Consider the following 17,272-nt stretch of genomic DNA (forward strand, 5'->3'; position numbering starts at 1 on the left):
ATATATAAATTGTCTATCTCGACGAAACGGAGCCAAACAGATTGTCATATTTTTAAAATCTCATCAACAATACTCAGTTTTGGCTGAAATCCGAAAATAATCAGCTTTTAGTTTATTTTTAGTCATAAAGTTTGAGTCTATTTAGATTAGGAAATAAATTTAATGTTAGAGTTAAATTAGATTAGGAAACAAGTTTAATTTTGATCCATGATTTATTTCCTCTATTATAGGGAGTCTTTTTAGGGTAGGATTTGATACTTTCTACTTTTTTGTAATTCTAGTCTTATTAGGAATCTTATTTATTTTTTTATTTAAGAAGAGTCATGTAACCCCAAAAGATAATAACTTTTCATCAATAAAATTTCTCTTTTATTATTTTTTCGTGGATTCGAAGTTCTTTGTGGATTCAGAGAACATCCATTGGTGGATTCCGAGGTTTTACTTCTGCGCTGCGTCATAGTCTCAAGCATATTATTGAACAATTTCATTATGTGATGTGTAGGAAAATTTGATCCTTTAAACGTTAGTTGTATATTATTTAAGAGGATTCAAATCACATTAATTACCTCAAATATAACAAAACTAAAATTATGTTACTTTCAACTCACTAAGATTTGCTTGGTAGATGCCACCAAAATATCCCACAGCTGCAGTAGATCTTACTAGAAATTAACATCCACCCCCACTCATCTCTCTCTCCGTAGCGAGCAATGAGTGTAACGTGCGAATGCAGACGGGGCAATCATACAGCTGTTCTCCTCTCGTCGTTCTCTCTATATATTATATATATATAATATATATATATAATATATATAATATAGTATATATATATATGTATATTATATAGTATATATAGTATATATATATATATATATATATATTAATATAAAGATAAATATATATATATAATATAACTATATAAACTTAATGTACTTAAGTACGTCCACATAAGGTTTCTTAGTCATTGATGATTCACTTGATTGACTGACATTGTGGATGATCCCGCTCCGTTGAACTTGATCTAGCATATTCCTATAAACCACGAACACGACCAAATTTGGGGTGAACACCGTCGTGGTTGACTCGCTACTGTCGGAGCACAAATGTAACGAAATCTATTTCATTCGAAACCGTTAAAATTGAATACGAGTGGATGAAGGTCAAACACGCACGGGTTCACCCCAAATTTGATGTGTTGGGTTTTAGAATATAGATTCAAGTTTAAACGGAAGCGGATCATCCACAATGTACTCAATTAAGTTGATCATCAAATGCACTAAAAACTTAGTGGACTCGTCCACTTAAGTGACATAAGTTTCTCCTCCACCTCTCATCTCATCTCCCCTCCGTCTCCTCATCTCTACTCTCTCTATATATAAGTATACATATATAATATAAAAGTATATATATATATATAATATATATATATATATATATGGAAAAAAATTGCTTCAAAGCCGCCAAATTTGAAACTTTCAATATGCCCCAACCCCTCACTATTTTTTTAATGTGTTTTTAGCCCATTTTTTTGAAAAATATGCGCCCAAGGTCCCTCCTATCATGATTTCCAGGCTTATGCCAACACAGTTTGAGTTAGATAGTGCAGCTCATAATTAGAGCATGTTAGCTAGTTTAAATCGACCAATGTAATCCTCCTCTTTCCATGTCAGCGGAGTTAACTCTTGTGGTAACATGTTAACTCTTGCAAGCTAATACATGTTTAACTCTACTGCTAAACAAATGTTAACTATTATTAACTGAACATGTTAACCTCTTGCCACTAAAACATGTAACCATTACTGCTAACTATGTTAACGATATGTATAACTAACATGTTAACGTCTTGGCAGCTAACATGTTAACTCTTACTAATGTGCCCAAACGCGAAGTTCTTCGTGATGGCCCGCGGCGGAGCGGGAGGGGGTAGAAGGGACCGGAGGAAGAGGAAGGGAAGGTAGTAGGGGCAGAGCACGCGGAGGGAGGAGGCGAGGAGGTGTAGGGGGAGGGATGCGGGGAGGGGAGGAGTGTAGTGGGAGGGGATTGTAGGGGGGAGGGAGGCGAAATCGAGGGAGATGCGACGATGTTGGGAGGCTAGCGCTGCGCGCAGAAGCGCGCGGGGGGGGGGGGGGCGCGTGTGGGAAGGGGAGGGAGGCGGACAGTGGGGAGGGAGCATCATGTGGAGGGGAGGAGGTGGGGGTGGGGGAGGGAAGCGGAGCGGGGAAGGGAGGCGGCCGCGAGGAGACAGGCAAAGGGGGAACCCGGCGCAACGAGGAGAGGAAGAGGTGAAGGGAGGGCAAAATCCGAGGTTTTTGGACATGGAGGGGCCTGGACGTAATTTTTTGAAGGTAGGCTGCAGCATATATGGAAAGTAAGGGGTTGGGGGACAATAGAAGTTCGGTTTTAGGGCATCTGAAACAATTTTTTCATATATATATAATATATATAAAATAATAATGATATAATACTATACTAATAAGTATATATATATATATATATATATTATATGATATAGTATATATATAGTATATATATAGACTTCACTAAGATTTCCTTTGGTAGACACCAAAATAATCCCAGCAGCATCATATCTACATATATATATATATAAATATCCCATAGCTCATATGCTCAAGCTAGACAAATTTAACATCTCTCTCTCTCGTCGGGAAAGTCTCTCTTTCCTCTCTCTCTCTCCTCTCTGTGTATACATCTCCGCCTTCTCTCTCCATCTGTGTATATATAGTATATATATATATATGGAATTAATGAGTATCGCTTGTCAAATAGGAGTTGATTCCTCCTTAGACGCTAATGTGACACAAAATCCGATTACCATCCATCATAAAGTAGGAGAGTGTGGTGAGTTGGTGGGGGATTTGTGGCCTACTTATAAGGATGAGTGATGAATGTGCCACATAAGCGATAAGGAGGGGAAATCCCTCCAATCCTATGATAAAAGGAGTACCCATTAATATATTATAATAATATATAATATATATATTACTATATATATATAATATATACTATATATATATATAATAAGAAGTATGAAAAAAATGGGTAGTTTGGTAGCCCAGACAAAAATTTATGTTGGTAAGTAGAGGTGGATAACTCGCTCCACTCATCTTAAATATGTGTATATCCACAACAACTCATCAACCCATTATAAAATGTGGTCCCCATGTTAAATGAGTGGAATGGATTTGCCACATCACTACCAAGCACAAAATATGTGCTTGTACCTAACATACCCATATGATTTCTCCTCTCAGATCTCTCTCATCTCTGCCTCTATCTCTTCTCTCTCTATATTATATATAATAATATATGATATATATATATAATAGTATGAAGAAATGGAGAACGCTTGGTGTGATGTGGCTTAATCTTGCCCCCTACATCACACCGTCGAAGAAGAGTTTCATCACGCCTTCATCAACTCTAAGTAGATGTAGGGAACAAAGATCTTGAGGTCACATCAACTACCAAGTTGCTTTGAGGCAACTGGTAACTCAAGTCGTCGACAATTTTCTCTATCTCTCTCTCTCTGATCTCTCATCTCTCTCTATAATATAATATATATATATTATATGATATATATAGTATATTATAATGTATGATATATATATATATATATATATAATATATATATATATATACTATAATGAAATGGTATGTTTGATAGTAAGATCAGGCACAATCCCCTCTACTCATTCAAATAAGGTGAGCCACATTCACGGGGGTTGAGGGGTGCATGAGATATGCAATAACAAGTATGAATGAGTTGAGGAGATTATGCCAGCTCACTACCGAAAACATAAGACTTTTTGTGTTCGGGTACCAGAAGCATACTGCCCAGAAATAATAGTATATATAGAGCGCAAAGACTTGTTCAACTTTAAGTGAAATACTAGTTTTCACGACAAACTTTTTAGTCATTCCATATTATTAGGGATCCATTTTATCATAATATCAATATATATATATAATATATATATGATATACTATATAATAAAATGTATATATATATGATAGAGAGAGAAGAGAGAGAGAGAGAGAAGAGAGGAGGGGTTGTGTGTGGTGGGGTGGGTGGGGTGGGTGGGTAAGGGGAGGGGGGGAATACTCTTGTTTCAAAGGCAGAGGGCGGTCCAGGTGCTAAAAAAAGCCACGTCCTAAACGCTGCCACCCTAGCTAGTCATGGTGTAGCTGCTGCTGCTGCCCTACATATACAGTGGTCCTCTCCCTCTCTCTCTCTCTAGAGGGCGGTCCAGGTGCTAAAAAAAGCCACGTCCTAAACGCTGCCACCCTAGCTAGTCATGGTGTAGCTGCTGCTGCTGCCCTACATATACAGTGGTCCTCTCCCTCTCTCTCTCTCTCTCGCCCCTCTGACAATAAATATTTGCTCTCTGTCTCTTTGTTTGTTCAATCAATACTCTCATGATCATAATATGGGTGTGAATTTAGGAGACCCTAGTTTGCTTCTCATTTCTCCTTCATTTGTATATATCTTCATTATTAGCTACAAAGAGTTATTGTAAGAATAAGAATACACCTGCACTATGGGTTTTATTGAATCATGAAGCCTTTCCTATTTTCTCTAGTTACCTGCATATGTCACCTTCTATATTAATATCTAAGATAAAATCATAATCATATTAGTATTGAAATCAATTAAGGCAATGAGTTCATATATGAATTTTCTATGATTCCTTAGTTTAGCCTATTGATTATTTTACATCATTTCTTTAGTTTACTTTATATTAATGTCATAGTGCATATGCAGTTCTAGCATCCATTGTGAGGGCTTTGGTTTGTGCCATTTGATAGAGAAGAGAAAGAGGAAGTTCAAACAAGTATATACTCTTTGCTCAAGTTTATGCATACGTGCACAGTAAGTAAGACAAATCTCATTGTTATGCTTTAAAATTGCTGACTTTTATGGACCATCAATAAAACTTATAATGAATATTTTCGTACTATTTACACTATTATCACAGTGCTTATCGAAAATTACAAAAATAAAAATTCAATATTATCTGTATCCTCGAAACAAATTTAAATGTAACATAATTTCTAACCGTCCAGAGTTCTCATGCTAAATTATGAATCCTACTTTAAATATATTTAGTTGCAGTACCTCATTTCTTTAGAAGTGATATCTACTAAATGAGTAATACGCTCACCATCTTCAATTGAGAGTAGTGAATGTCACTCTAGTAATGCTAGAGCTTATAATAAGTTACTTATAAAAACAACTTATAAAAAAAACTTGTATAAGCTGTTAAAAATAATAGTTTGGTAATCAAATATTAAAAACTACTTAAAAAGTAAAAGTGTTCAGTAGAGATATATTTAATAATTATTAATTAAAGATTTAATAATTATTAGTTAAAGATACAAGAAGGATACGTGTATCTAAAAAAAACTAAAATACAAAAGCTACTTTCAAAAGCATCCTCTGGTCACTTATGAAAGCACCCTCTTAAAAACAAAACCAGTTTCATTTAAACATGCCAAAAAAATTCAGTAAACACCACTATTTATTGCTTCTTGAAAAAATAGGCATAAAACACCCTAAAAAAGGCAATATCAAACTGCTCTAAATCCCTCTCTCTTGCTGACTTGAAATGGCACATACGGTGATTCCAGTTACCGTCATTTTCCAGTCAACATTGTCATCCCACTGACCACCAGGAAAGGCAAAACAGTTCACTAAATCTAAAATAGCTAGATATTCAAAACAAACCAATTTCAACAGAGGTAAACGCATCATCGTGCAGTTAATTGAGATAAACAGTAAAAAATTTATGCCAACACAAAAATTGCTCATGTAAACTCATCAGCACCAATTGAACTAGACGCCAGGCGGAACACAACATTTAACGGAGCACCAGAAACTTAAAAGAAAATCAATTACTCATCTGATTACAATACAAATGATCATTAGATCCATAACCATAGCTTTACCCGACGTGACAAGATTTCAGACTACACATGACACGAGGCGGCCTGTAAATAAACCTAGATCCACCTGATACTGATACAAGGTTTTCATAAGCTACGTTACTAATGGAAAAAAAATTACAAGTAGCGAACACTAATTACTAATAATACATCCCTCAATGATACATCCAACCCTAAATCCACCTCTTCCAACAAATTAGTACACATAATGACTACACAAAGAACCTTTTTGAAGTTAGAAACTTAAAAGGAGTCAGAGTGGGGAGAAAAAATATTAATAGGAAGCCGCAAAATCCAGACGTCAAGTTGTGAAGAACTTCCATAGCTTCTTCCCTATTGAAGCATTATGCTTCCCAACATCGTCGTCGTCGTCTTCATCAAAATCATCACCGTCTTCGGTGGCTGAGGGCGTCGCTGGTTCACTTACTGCTGCTGCACCGTCTACTTCATCCTCGTCTTCCTCCATCCTCTCGCTGATGTCCACTGATTCTATAAACTCACGCTCCACACGAACTCCCATTTCCTGCTTTAAAGTGATAGGTCAGAAGACACCTAAATGACAATCCTAGAGTTCTATAAAACAAGAATGATAAGTAACACATACAAAGTCACCACAAATCATAACGACAATCTTAAAATAATTATGCAAAGTTTAATTCATATACCGGCTCATACCAAAAGATAACCAACACATTGTTTAGCATATGGATTAATTTGGGATAATACTAGCTGGCTGATATCCAAAAGATCACTCATTCCTTGTTAGGTCAGATAACCAAATTTGTCCACTTATACCTTTAGCCAGTTAATAATAAAACAAAACTTAAATGCAGTATTTTGTATCTGTAAATGAGCCAGCAGAAGCAGTTTTACATGGTTCCGAGAGCTTTCCCTCATTACCTAGGGAAGTACACAAGGCCCACAGCCAATGTAAGACATGAAAAATAGTCTGAAAAACAGGTCAAGATTTCTGAGGAATCAGAGACAGGGTACCTTCCAAATGAGAACATGTTTGTTTTCCATAGCTTTTGGGTGCTGAAACATGATAGGCACACAGAACAAATATTGAATTACTACATTCTCCCAAACTACTCCCACACTACGAGAGAGAAGTGTGGGCTTCATATGATGAGTCATCAATTTTGATAAAAGTCGCGGAAGGACCCTACACTTTTCTCTTTTGTAGTGTGTGAGTAGTTTGGGGGGAGTAGTCTAGTTATCACTACTCAAATTACTATTAGGATTCCATCATAACTGGATAAACCTCAGCAACTTAATGCAAGATGTGAATCCAATATATAAAAACATCAGATAAGTGAATAATAAGATCATCACAGACAAGCGTTCAAAGGTTTTCAGGCACTAATGAACTGCAATAACTTCCTTTATCAGGAAATTTGTGTAACTTAAAACCAGTAAAGAGCTGATTAGGCCTCTGCAAAGTTTTGTATTTGGAGGTAGAAGTTGGCAAGGAACAGAGGACCAATATCAAGAACTAAATGCTATGTATGAGAAGAGTACTGCAAGACAGAAAAGGTAAAAAGAAAGAAATTACCTTGGATGACACTTCCATGACACTTCTTGTCGTGCATTTCTGCATTGTGTGAGAAACTTTGTTATTTTCTTCAACAAAAGCAGATGAAGGTGAAATCACAGCCCCATTCTTGGAAGTTCCTTCTCCAACATGATCACCCTTTGAGATTTCATTATCATGTGAAAGCTGCTGACTTTCGGCTTTGTGTCCTTTTGCCTGATCAGATGTTGCCTGGGTTGCTGCAGCTGAGCTTGCAGCACTGAAGCAAACAGTTGGATAAAACATTGTATAAGTACCACATAGAACATTTTATACTGATAATACTCCAAAAGAATGTAAAAGCACAGAGGAAGAGATGTTGTGAACCACAGCACAACAATATCAATATATTACATATGTAAGCCCGAGGAGGGGAAAAGAGGGAAGTAAACAGAAGTTATGGGCACAAATGCATATGCACAATCAAAAGGAGGAATATTGCCTACACTGTAGAACGCCTAAGATTGTAGCGCCTTTCTCCAGTGGCCTGCATCCCAGTTGTTGACGTCTGTCGCCTTTTACGCCGCCCTCCCACAGACACACTTTGAGAATGAGTATCCTCTGCTTCCAGCTCACTGGTAGTCATTTCAGATGTCTGTGGGCGCCGCCTTTTCTGCCTTGCACTGGTTTGCTCATTATGAACTGAAGCTCCGTGGCTTTCTTCATCAATACGCTGAGAATCTCTTGCATCCCCCTTTGGCTCTCCATCCACTTTCAAATCAGTCGTTTCTTCAAGAATAGCTTTGGCATCTTTGACAACTGCAATATCAGCGCGTGTTCTTTTTACTGTTTTAGCCTTGCCTCTCTTGCTTGGCTGTCTTCGCCGCTGCTTTGATGGCTGGGGCTGAGAGTCATCTTCAGGAGGTCGAGATGATCCCTCAGTTTCATGTTGCCCATCAATTGAGGTAGCAACTTCCCCTTCGGCATCTCTAGCATCATAATCAGACATCCTCACAATATCAATAGAATTATCACCTACACCAAGAGATGGTTCGGGCTCATCCCCAACTTTATCTAGCCTTTGTGCATCCTTGCTAACCCTGGCATCATCACCAATTTCCGCTGGCTGACCATCAAAAGAATTATTAGCAGCCCCGTGATTTGTAACATCCTCAGATGCAACCATATCAAGTCGCTCGTTGAACTCAATAGGCTGTTCAATCTGGCCTTCGGTAGAGGGCTCTACATTCTTTCCAGGAGAGAACCTGAAAAGCCTGGAACACTTCTGTAGAAATCCTGACCCAAGAGATCTGGAGGCAGTACCTTGAGGAGATGGATCGGCTTGCTTACCTTTCAAATGCTCCTCTAAGTAGCTATCGGCAAGGCTTGGCAGAAGCACATCCTCTACTGTAGTTTGAAGACCAACAACCTGTAATCCAGTTATTGAGACCCCACAGTTGTGGCAAGTGCTACACTGCTCAGCTGCAGCAAGAAACCTTTCTTTCTCCTTGACAAATTCCACACGTTGATCTTTAAGGTTTTTGCTAAGCAAGCGAAGCGTGTCTATGTCTTTCTGTATTTCGAGTTGACCTGACTCAAGTTTCTTTTTGTTGAGACTGAGTTCTTCCTTCTCCCTCTCCAATCGGTCTTGTTCAAGCTTTAGCTTCCGAAATTTTGAATCATTTAAATTGATTAAGGAATTAATGCTATTAACTTCAATTTCTCTTTTCATTTCAAATTCCTTTTCCTTTTCCTGTAGTCTCTTCTCCGCATCTTCCTGTTTTTTATGCATATTCATCTCAAGGTCATGCTTACGTAGCTCAAGCTCCCGGGCAACATCAGCCAGCTGCCTTTCAACTTCTTCACGAGCCATCAAACGCTCATGTTCCATTGTGTTCTCGAAAGCTATTTTTTTCAACCTAAGGTCTTCCAACTGCCTCTCAATTTCTGCTTTTGCCTGAAGATCTTCGTTTTTCAATCTTTCCTGCTCATTGTGTCTCCATTTTTCAAACCTCTCCCTCTCATCATTGACCTTCTTTATCTCAGTTTCCAGCGCTAATTTCTTCACATCCAGCGCTTCCCACTCTCTCTCAAATTTCTCCCTCTCATTTCTCAGTGCCTCGCTTTCTTGGACAAGTGACTCTTTAATCCTGCTATACTCCTCAATTTCTTCTTTCAGTTTAGATTGCAGTAGGAGATGTTGGTCCCTCTCTTCTTTAGTCAATCTAAGGCCTTCTTTCTCACAGACAAGCTGCTGTTCTTCAGCTCTTACTGCAGCCCTCAAGGTATCGAGTTCTGTTCTGGACAACTGAAGTTCCTCCAATTGTTTTATTACCTTCTCCCTATCTTCATGCAACTTCTTCTCGTCGGATTTTACTGATTCCTCCCACTTCTTCAAAGCTTTTGACTTGGTATCTAGATCTTTCTCCTTAATTTTTAGTTTCTCCATTTTAGACTCTAATGCTTGTTCTCTCTTATTAATGTTTTCCTCTTTCCGGCTAATTTCCTTGTTTTGTTTATCAACTGTGTGAAGTTTGCTTTTTATTTCTTCATCAAAGGATTTCTGCTTTTTCTCTAGCTCCAGTTCGAACTCTTTCTTCTTGGCATCTAATATACTGTTATGTTCATCAAGGAGCTTTTGCATCTCCACCTGTTGGAAAGAGGTAAAGGTAAAAGTCATGTTTCATGGAGTATTTTAGAAGAACAAAAAAAATGTGCATGACACAATAAAATGTGGGGAACAAAAATGAACATAAGAGTGGAAAGTCCCAAATTATGGTACTTCTCAGAGTGGTATTATAAAAAGGGCTGATACATCTTACAATTGACAATCCATTCAGGTACCAGACACGCACCGTAGTAAAACAAACATATAGAATTTAAATTTAAAAAAAATGTACACACACATGAAAAAGTATAAAAAAACCAATAATAGATCTTTAACTTCCAACTAGAGGAGATGCCAATAGAAGCATTCATTGTCATTCAAATTCTCAAAAATTCACCATCGTTTAAATCGCCAGGTTGGTAAACAGGGAGAAGGAATGATTCAGTTGAATAGTTGTTGGTTGTTTAGTTACCATGGGACTTTTTCTTTTTAATGAAGTAGTTATTATATCCAGAAAACACATGTACGAGAAAACACATGATATTAGGAACATGTCAATTGCGAAAACATGCACAAAAGCAACACAAAGGGGAAAAAATGGCTTGATATGCACATGGCAAGCATAAGACTTGCATGGACCATGTAAAACCAATGTTGAAAATAGCGATAACGAACAGCGTAACGCTCACCTCCGGTTAACGTAAAACGCAAAATAGCGTAACTCTTAAGGTAGGTTAAATAATTTATTATTATTTAAATATTTTATAGATACATAATATTCAAAATCAAATAATATGAATAATCATCATGGTTTTCGAACATATCATCATAAAAATACTATCACAAATCAATATATAATCACAGTTTCACAACAAAATCAACCATGTATGCCTCCACAATCATTCCAGAAGCATAGTCGTTAAAAAAAATATACATCACACATTATCATAGTAAGTTCTAATAGGTAATAGCACATCATAAATCTAAAAACATCTAATGGTAATCCAGTGAAGTTACAGCTTTTATTTTTGAAAGAAAAGTATCAGTTTTTATTACTTCTAAATCTGGTTAATTAGAAAAAAATAATTAGTAATTCTTTGATCTCTTGTTAATGTTTTTCAGTGCAAAGTCCGATTAATTTGAAAAAAAAACTCAATCACAACCATTAAAATTCTTTTAAAAATCAATCTCAATATTAGGAACATGTCAATTGCGAAAACATGCACAAAAGCAACACAAAGGGGAAAAAATGGCTTGATATGCACATGGCAAGCATAAGACTTGCATGGACCATGTAAAACCAATGTTGAAAATAGCGATAACGAACAGCGTAACGCTCACCTCCGGTTAACGTAAAACGCAAAATAGCGTAACTCTTAAGGTAGGTTAAATAATTTATTATTATTTAAATATTTTATAGATACATAATATTCAAAATCAAATAATATGAATAATCATCATGGTTTTCGAACATATCATCATAAAAATACTATCACAAATCAATATATAATCACAGTTTCACAACAAAATCAACCATGTATGCCTCCACAATCATTCCAGAAGCATAGTCGTTAAAAAAAATATACATCACACATTATCATAGTAAGTTCTAATAGGTAATAGCACATCATAAATCTAAAAACATCTAATGGTAATCCAGTGAAGTTACAGCTTTTATTTTTGAAAGAAAAGTATCAGTTTTTATTACTTCTAAATCTGGTTAATTAGAAAAAAATAATTAGTAATTCTTTGATCTCTTGTTAATGTTTTTCAGTGCAAAGTCCGATTAATTTGAAAAAAAAACTCAATCACAACCATTAAAATTCTTTTAAAAATCAATCTCAACCCTTGAATAATTTAACCTAAGCTATGGAGCGCTATGAATACGCGTTACAAAGCATACACTGTGTAAAATAGCGTACGTTATTTTGTTCCAGTGCTATGTAGCGACAAGCTGGCGCTACGTTACGCTATGCGCTATTTTGCGTTACGGAACGCGTTATTTTCTACAATGTGTAAAACTTAGTCCACTATATTTTGGAAGGAAAGGCCTAAAGAATTTAATTGAGATGAAACCTGACTTCTTTATGGAATTTATTCAGTACTTATTTATCAAAAAATACAACTACAGTCTTATCGTGAATAGACATTCATTTGTAAATCATTTAGCTAGATGACCTCCATAAGGCTAATTGTAACATTGAAAAGACATTTATCAAGCTAAAAAGTTAATACTCCACATATTCACGATATTTTGTGATATAGATGACAACAATACATAAATCTTAGTGGTATAACCCATGTCCACATCAGCATTCTACCAAGGTACACCATACACAATGCTCGCTTAAGCCATGTCAGCGTAAGTTCATGCGCAGGAAAAGACCGAGTAAAATCCAAGTGGACCTATTCATAACCCTTGTTTCATATAACAAACATGATAGATTGCACAAAGGCATGTTTGATTAACAGAGAGTATGCAGAAAGATCAAGAATGATAGCCTGACCTGGGTCACCGAAGCTAGCCAGTGTTTGATTTAACAAATACATGGTCCGAGTGCCAATTATCAACCATTCCAAAAAGGGACTAAAGAAGAATCCTCTATCACTTCTTAAACATAGAATGCATTTGTAATCAGATGAAGTTTCCAAGTGAATGAATGGCGCGCACACAATAACATACTTGATTAATTGGACAAAGTGTAGTTTTCAAATTTGGACTACAACAGTCAGTTTCTTTTTCAATAGCACTACAAATAGGAAATTCATCCTGACCTCATAACCTATGTTGATTAAGACTTAAAAAAAAGAACTTGTAAAACTAATCTCAAGAACCTGCAAAGAAAATATACTTACTCGTTCACGAGCATTGAGTTTCTCCTCTGTTTTCAATAAATCTTTCTCTTTCTTCTCAAGGTTCTTCATCTTACCAGTAGCATCCTGATGCCAAAGTCAAACAAAGTTAAGGCGTGCACAAAGCAAAATCATCAATTGACAATACATTAAAACAAGTCTCATCAGAAAAGAACCAACCTTCTCTTTAGAATCTAATGCCCTTAGCCTCATATCAATAGATTCCTCCTTATCTTTCAGAGAATTTATAGTGACGTCGATCATTTTCCTTGCTTCTTCAAGTTCCTCTTCCTTCTTATTAAGAACCCTATCTACATCATTTACTCTGTCCTCTCTCTCATTGAGAAACCTTTGCCCCTCGACAAGTCTCTTCTGACCATCCTGGAGTTTTCTTTCCCAATCCCGCAGATGGTTTTCTCGATCAGCAATATCCTTCTCAAAGTTCTTCCGTCTGTCACAAGACAAATTATAAACACCAACGAGGATGAACATAGGTACGAAAGCTACCAGTATTGGAGGAAGAAAAACTAAAACACAGCCGAGGGTAAGAAGAGACGTACTGAGTGCTCAAAGCAGATAGTTCCCGTTGAACTTTGCGTTCATGGGCCTCCACGTCCTCTAATTTTCTATCTATCTCAGAGCTCTTCCTACTTGCTTCCGCAAGCTTAGCATCAGCAGAGTGCAATTTCCTTTCAACCTCCAAATGCTTCTCGTCAATACTCGTTTCAAGAGCATGCGCTTCTGCCATTTTTTTATCAGAAGTAAACTTAACTTCTGCAATTTCAGCACGCATCTCCCGTAGTGCCTTCTCGAGCTGTATATCAGTTTTGCAACGAAATGATGTTACTGAATGAAAGAAAAATAATAATAAGCATCATCACTGCAAAGGAAGCCAATAACCATAGACAGAGGTCGGATCTATATATCTGTACTGTCAATGCAGATGCAAAATCACATATACATTACCTGTGGTAGCCTATAAATCTGTCATCTTCATCCCAGAAATGGCAATTGAAACTTACAAACACTTTGTATAATACAAGCCTAATCATAATCATCAAAACTCCCATGCGACCAAACAAAGCCAAGAAACAAGTTACCAGAGCATGAATCCAGCAAGGTTAACAAGTGTGACACGTATACATAGGCCTTCAATCAAAATTGCACAGAGATTGAACTAAGAATATAAACTTTGAACGGCTATAGAATTCCAGTTTTGAAAATAATGCTGATCATCATCATAAACTATGATCCACAATTTAGCTTGCATCCTAAAGCATTACTTAATAAACAGCTTAACGAAGTAGAGCTACATGATGCAAGATATATATTTTAGATCCTATGGTAAAATTTAGAGCATTCCACAAAAACATAGCGACTGTAAAAGCCTAACAGCCCATCCTACCTCTGCAAAGAAAAGATAGATGGAGAAAGCCAACTAGTAGGTTGCATTTAACTTAGGCTTGACCGAGTGAAAAACTTTTATTGCATGAGTAAGTGCGTGCATATAAATATAATATGACATACGAGAATAATTTAATAAACATACATCTGTAACACACTGTTTCTCAATCCCCAAGGCCTTCCGCAGATTCTCCTCCCTTTTCTCTGACTCTGATATAGCAATAATGTGTGCTGCTTGTTCTCGTTTCAATATCTCCTCTGCTTCCGAGAGACGAAGCATAATTTCTTCATGTCTGGAAGACCACTCCTTCTTCTCAATCAGGAGAAGTCCCATCTGATACTGATATCCATGGAGCTGCTTGGGCAACAGAAGAGTTAATGAAAGTAAAGGATCTGAAACAATTGGAAAGGAAACAAACAAGGAATACATCATATCACTATACACTACACTGTAGAAGCAAAGTCAAGGTGTTGCAGTCCAAAATCGGTAAGGTGATACGTCACTTTAGCAGTAATCCCACATGCAATAAAAATCAAGATCCTATACAGAATTGAAAGATAAAAAAATAAAAATAAGTAACGGCTACACAAAAAATAGAGAACATTACAGCTCACTCAGTCATGTAAAATTCACCCTTCTCTTTAGAGAATTATGACTTTATAACTTTTCCAAGAGTAGACAGTGTTCAACATGGAATCTAGGGGAGTTTTCAAGGTAAACAGTGGAATTTTTTTTGCATTAATTTCCGAGCAGAAATTAAGTTTCACGTGGATTGCACAGAGGTTGACGTTTATTTAATCCTCTGCACCCGAAGTCCATACAGCCATGTAACATGATTGTACCTAATATTACAAGAATGCTCAAGAGAGAACAGCGAAATACCAGCTATGTGTGACAACATAGACCAATTGAACAACTGTTTTATAAATAACTAATAAACACCAATGATACTAGAGGTTTACTCTGACATTAATCTTCAATCCATACCACAATTTCAAAGGCTAAAATACAGTTACAACCTCGTGTTACCATCACAATCAACATTAAAAGTATATAGTTACCTAAACAGAAAATAGAGACAGAAGTAATGGTTTCATCTAATTAAAATATACTCTTAAAGAATTTTACTTCAACAAACAAACTTCATCATTATCCTATCAGAATAGTAAAGCGGATATAACTAAACAAGGCAACGTTTATAAGTACGGGTACGGTTACGGATTCAAATTGAAGTACCTAAGTAACATAGACCATAACAAGGCAACGTTTATAAGTTAAGTGAGGACCTCGTAAAGGTGAAGTTACAAAAGTGATAAAATAAATAAATTGTGGTCAAGATCAAAGCATTATTGTGAAAGTGCAAGTGATTGATTGAGAAAATTGTATATATTTCAAAAAGGGAAGGGAACTTTTGTTGGTAGCGCACCATTGTAGGAGATGAAAGAGTTACGAGGAGAAGAGAACCGTCTGTTATCGGTTAGAGTCTAAGGTATATCCGACCCGGTAGGTCATTTTACTTAAACACCCTTTTTGTTTGATAGGTATTGAATCCACTAGTGTTATGTTTTAATGTTTATTATTCTGTAAATAATTTTTCATAAATCAAAATAAAAGAGAAGTATCATATATATATAGAGAGAGAGAGAGATTAATGGGTATCCTTGTCATAGGAGGGGATTTCCTCCTATGACGCCTCTAAAATCACATGATTGAGCGACATTGTGGATGATCCGCTCCGTTGAACTTGATCTACATATTCTAAAACCCCAACACACCAAGTTTGGGGTGAATCCGTCGTCGTTTGACCCTCCATCGAGCCATGTAAAAAGTTCTATTCATTCAAAACCGTTAAAATTGATGCGAGTGGATGAAGGGTCAAACGACGACGGGTTCACCCCAAACTTGGTGTGTTGGGGTTTTAGAATATGTAGATCAAGTTCAACGGAGCGGATCATCCATAATATCGCTCAATCATGTGATTTTAGAGGCGTCATAGGAGGAAATCCCCTCCTATGACAAGGATACCCATTAATCTCTCTCTCTCTATATATATATATATATATAAAGAGAGAGAGTAAAACTCCTATCAACTTAAGTTGATGTCCATCAAACTTCCTAACCACTCATTTATTAATATAAAAAATATTTTCATAACATGTAAGGATCCCTAGGCAATATGAGTGGCTAAAAAGTTTGATGGATAACTTTTTGCTATCTACTTAAGTTGACACAAGTTTTGTTATATATATATATAGAGAGAGAGAGAGAAATGGGTATGCTTGGTACCAAACACAAAAAGTTATAATTGGTAGTGAGGTGGCATAATTCCCTCCACCCATTCAAATTGTTGCATATCTCCATGCACTCCTCAACCCATGTGAATGTAGTCCCCCATTTGAATGAGTGGAGGGGATTGTGCCACCTCACTACCAAACACAAAATTTACGCTTGGTACCAAGCATACCCATATTCCTCATATATATATATATATATATATATATATATATATATATATATATATATATATATATATATATATTATATATATATATATATATAAAGACATGATCCAGCTGATGGTTTTTCATCTTACTTCTTACTCTTCCTTGAAATATATCTGGAAGGCTATTTCTATAATCCTCATAGGTAACTGACATTTGTTTTGCTCAGAATTTGATATTTCTATTGTGAGAAAAAAGAACAACTTCAACTAAACGAAGGCCTGTTTAGAAAACTATTCACTGGAAGTGTGAAAGTCGCTTTTTTACACATGTTAAAGTATATTCACATCAGCACGCACGTAACATGGGGTATTTGTTAGTAGAACACTTAATATTTGAAAGTAGAAAAATATTTATGTTGCAATATTATTTAATCCAACCATCTATTATCATATAATAAATTTAGTGGCTTTTTTTTTTTTTTTAAT

At 36.3% G+C, this 17,272-nt stretch overlaps 1 protein-coding gene across 2 annotated transcripts in view; it reads right to left on the reverse strand.

The window, feature by feature from the left end:
* Positions 5,870-17,272, reverse strand: part of LOC109829027 (protein CROWDED NUCLEI 1-like) — a 14,338-nt gene continuing 2,935 nt past the window's right edge. The window contains exons 2-8 of one of the 2 annotated variants that reach the window (XM_020396072.1): positions 14,488-14,697; positions 13,499-13,752; positions 13,119-13,389; positions 12,942-13,025; positions 7,984-10,127; positions 7,520-7,757; positions 5,870-6,487 (exon numbers count right to left, since the gene is read on the reverse strand). In XM_020396072.1, the coding sequence (XP_020251661.1) occupies positions 6,266-6,487; positions 7,520-7,757; positions 7,984-10,127; positions 12,942-13,025; positions 13,119-13,389; positions 13,499-13,752; positions 14,488-14,676 (3,402 nt within the window). In that variant the 5' untranslated portion in view covers positions 14,677-14,697 and the 3' untranslated portion in view covers positions 5,870-6,265. Of the gene's footprint in view, positions 6,488-7,519; positions 7,758-7,979; positions 10,128-12,941; positions 13,026-13,118; positions 13,390-13,498; positions 13,753-14,487; positions 14,698-17,272 lie in introns of those variants that run through there. The other variant, XM_020396073.1, reaches the window with a different exon arrangement.

Source organism: Asparagus officinalis, chromosome 1 (genome assembly GCF_001876935.1).
Source record: "Asparagus officinalis chromosome 1, Aspof.V1, whole genome shotgun sequence".
In the NCBI taxonomy this organism is placed as follows: domain Eukaryota; kingdom Viridiplantae; phylum Streptophyta; class Magnoliopsida; order Asparagales; family Asparagaceae; genus Asparagus; species Asparagus officinalis.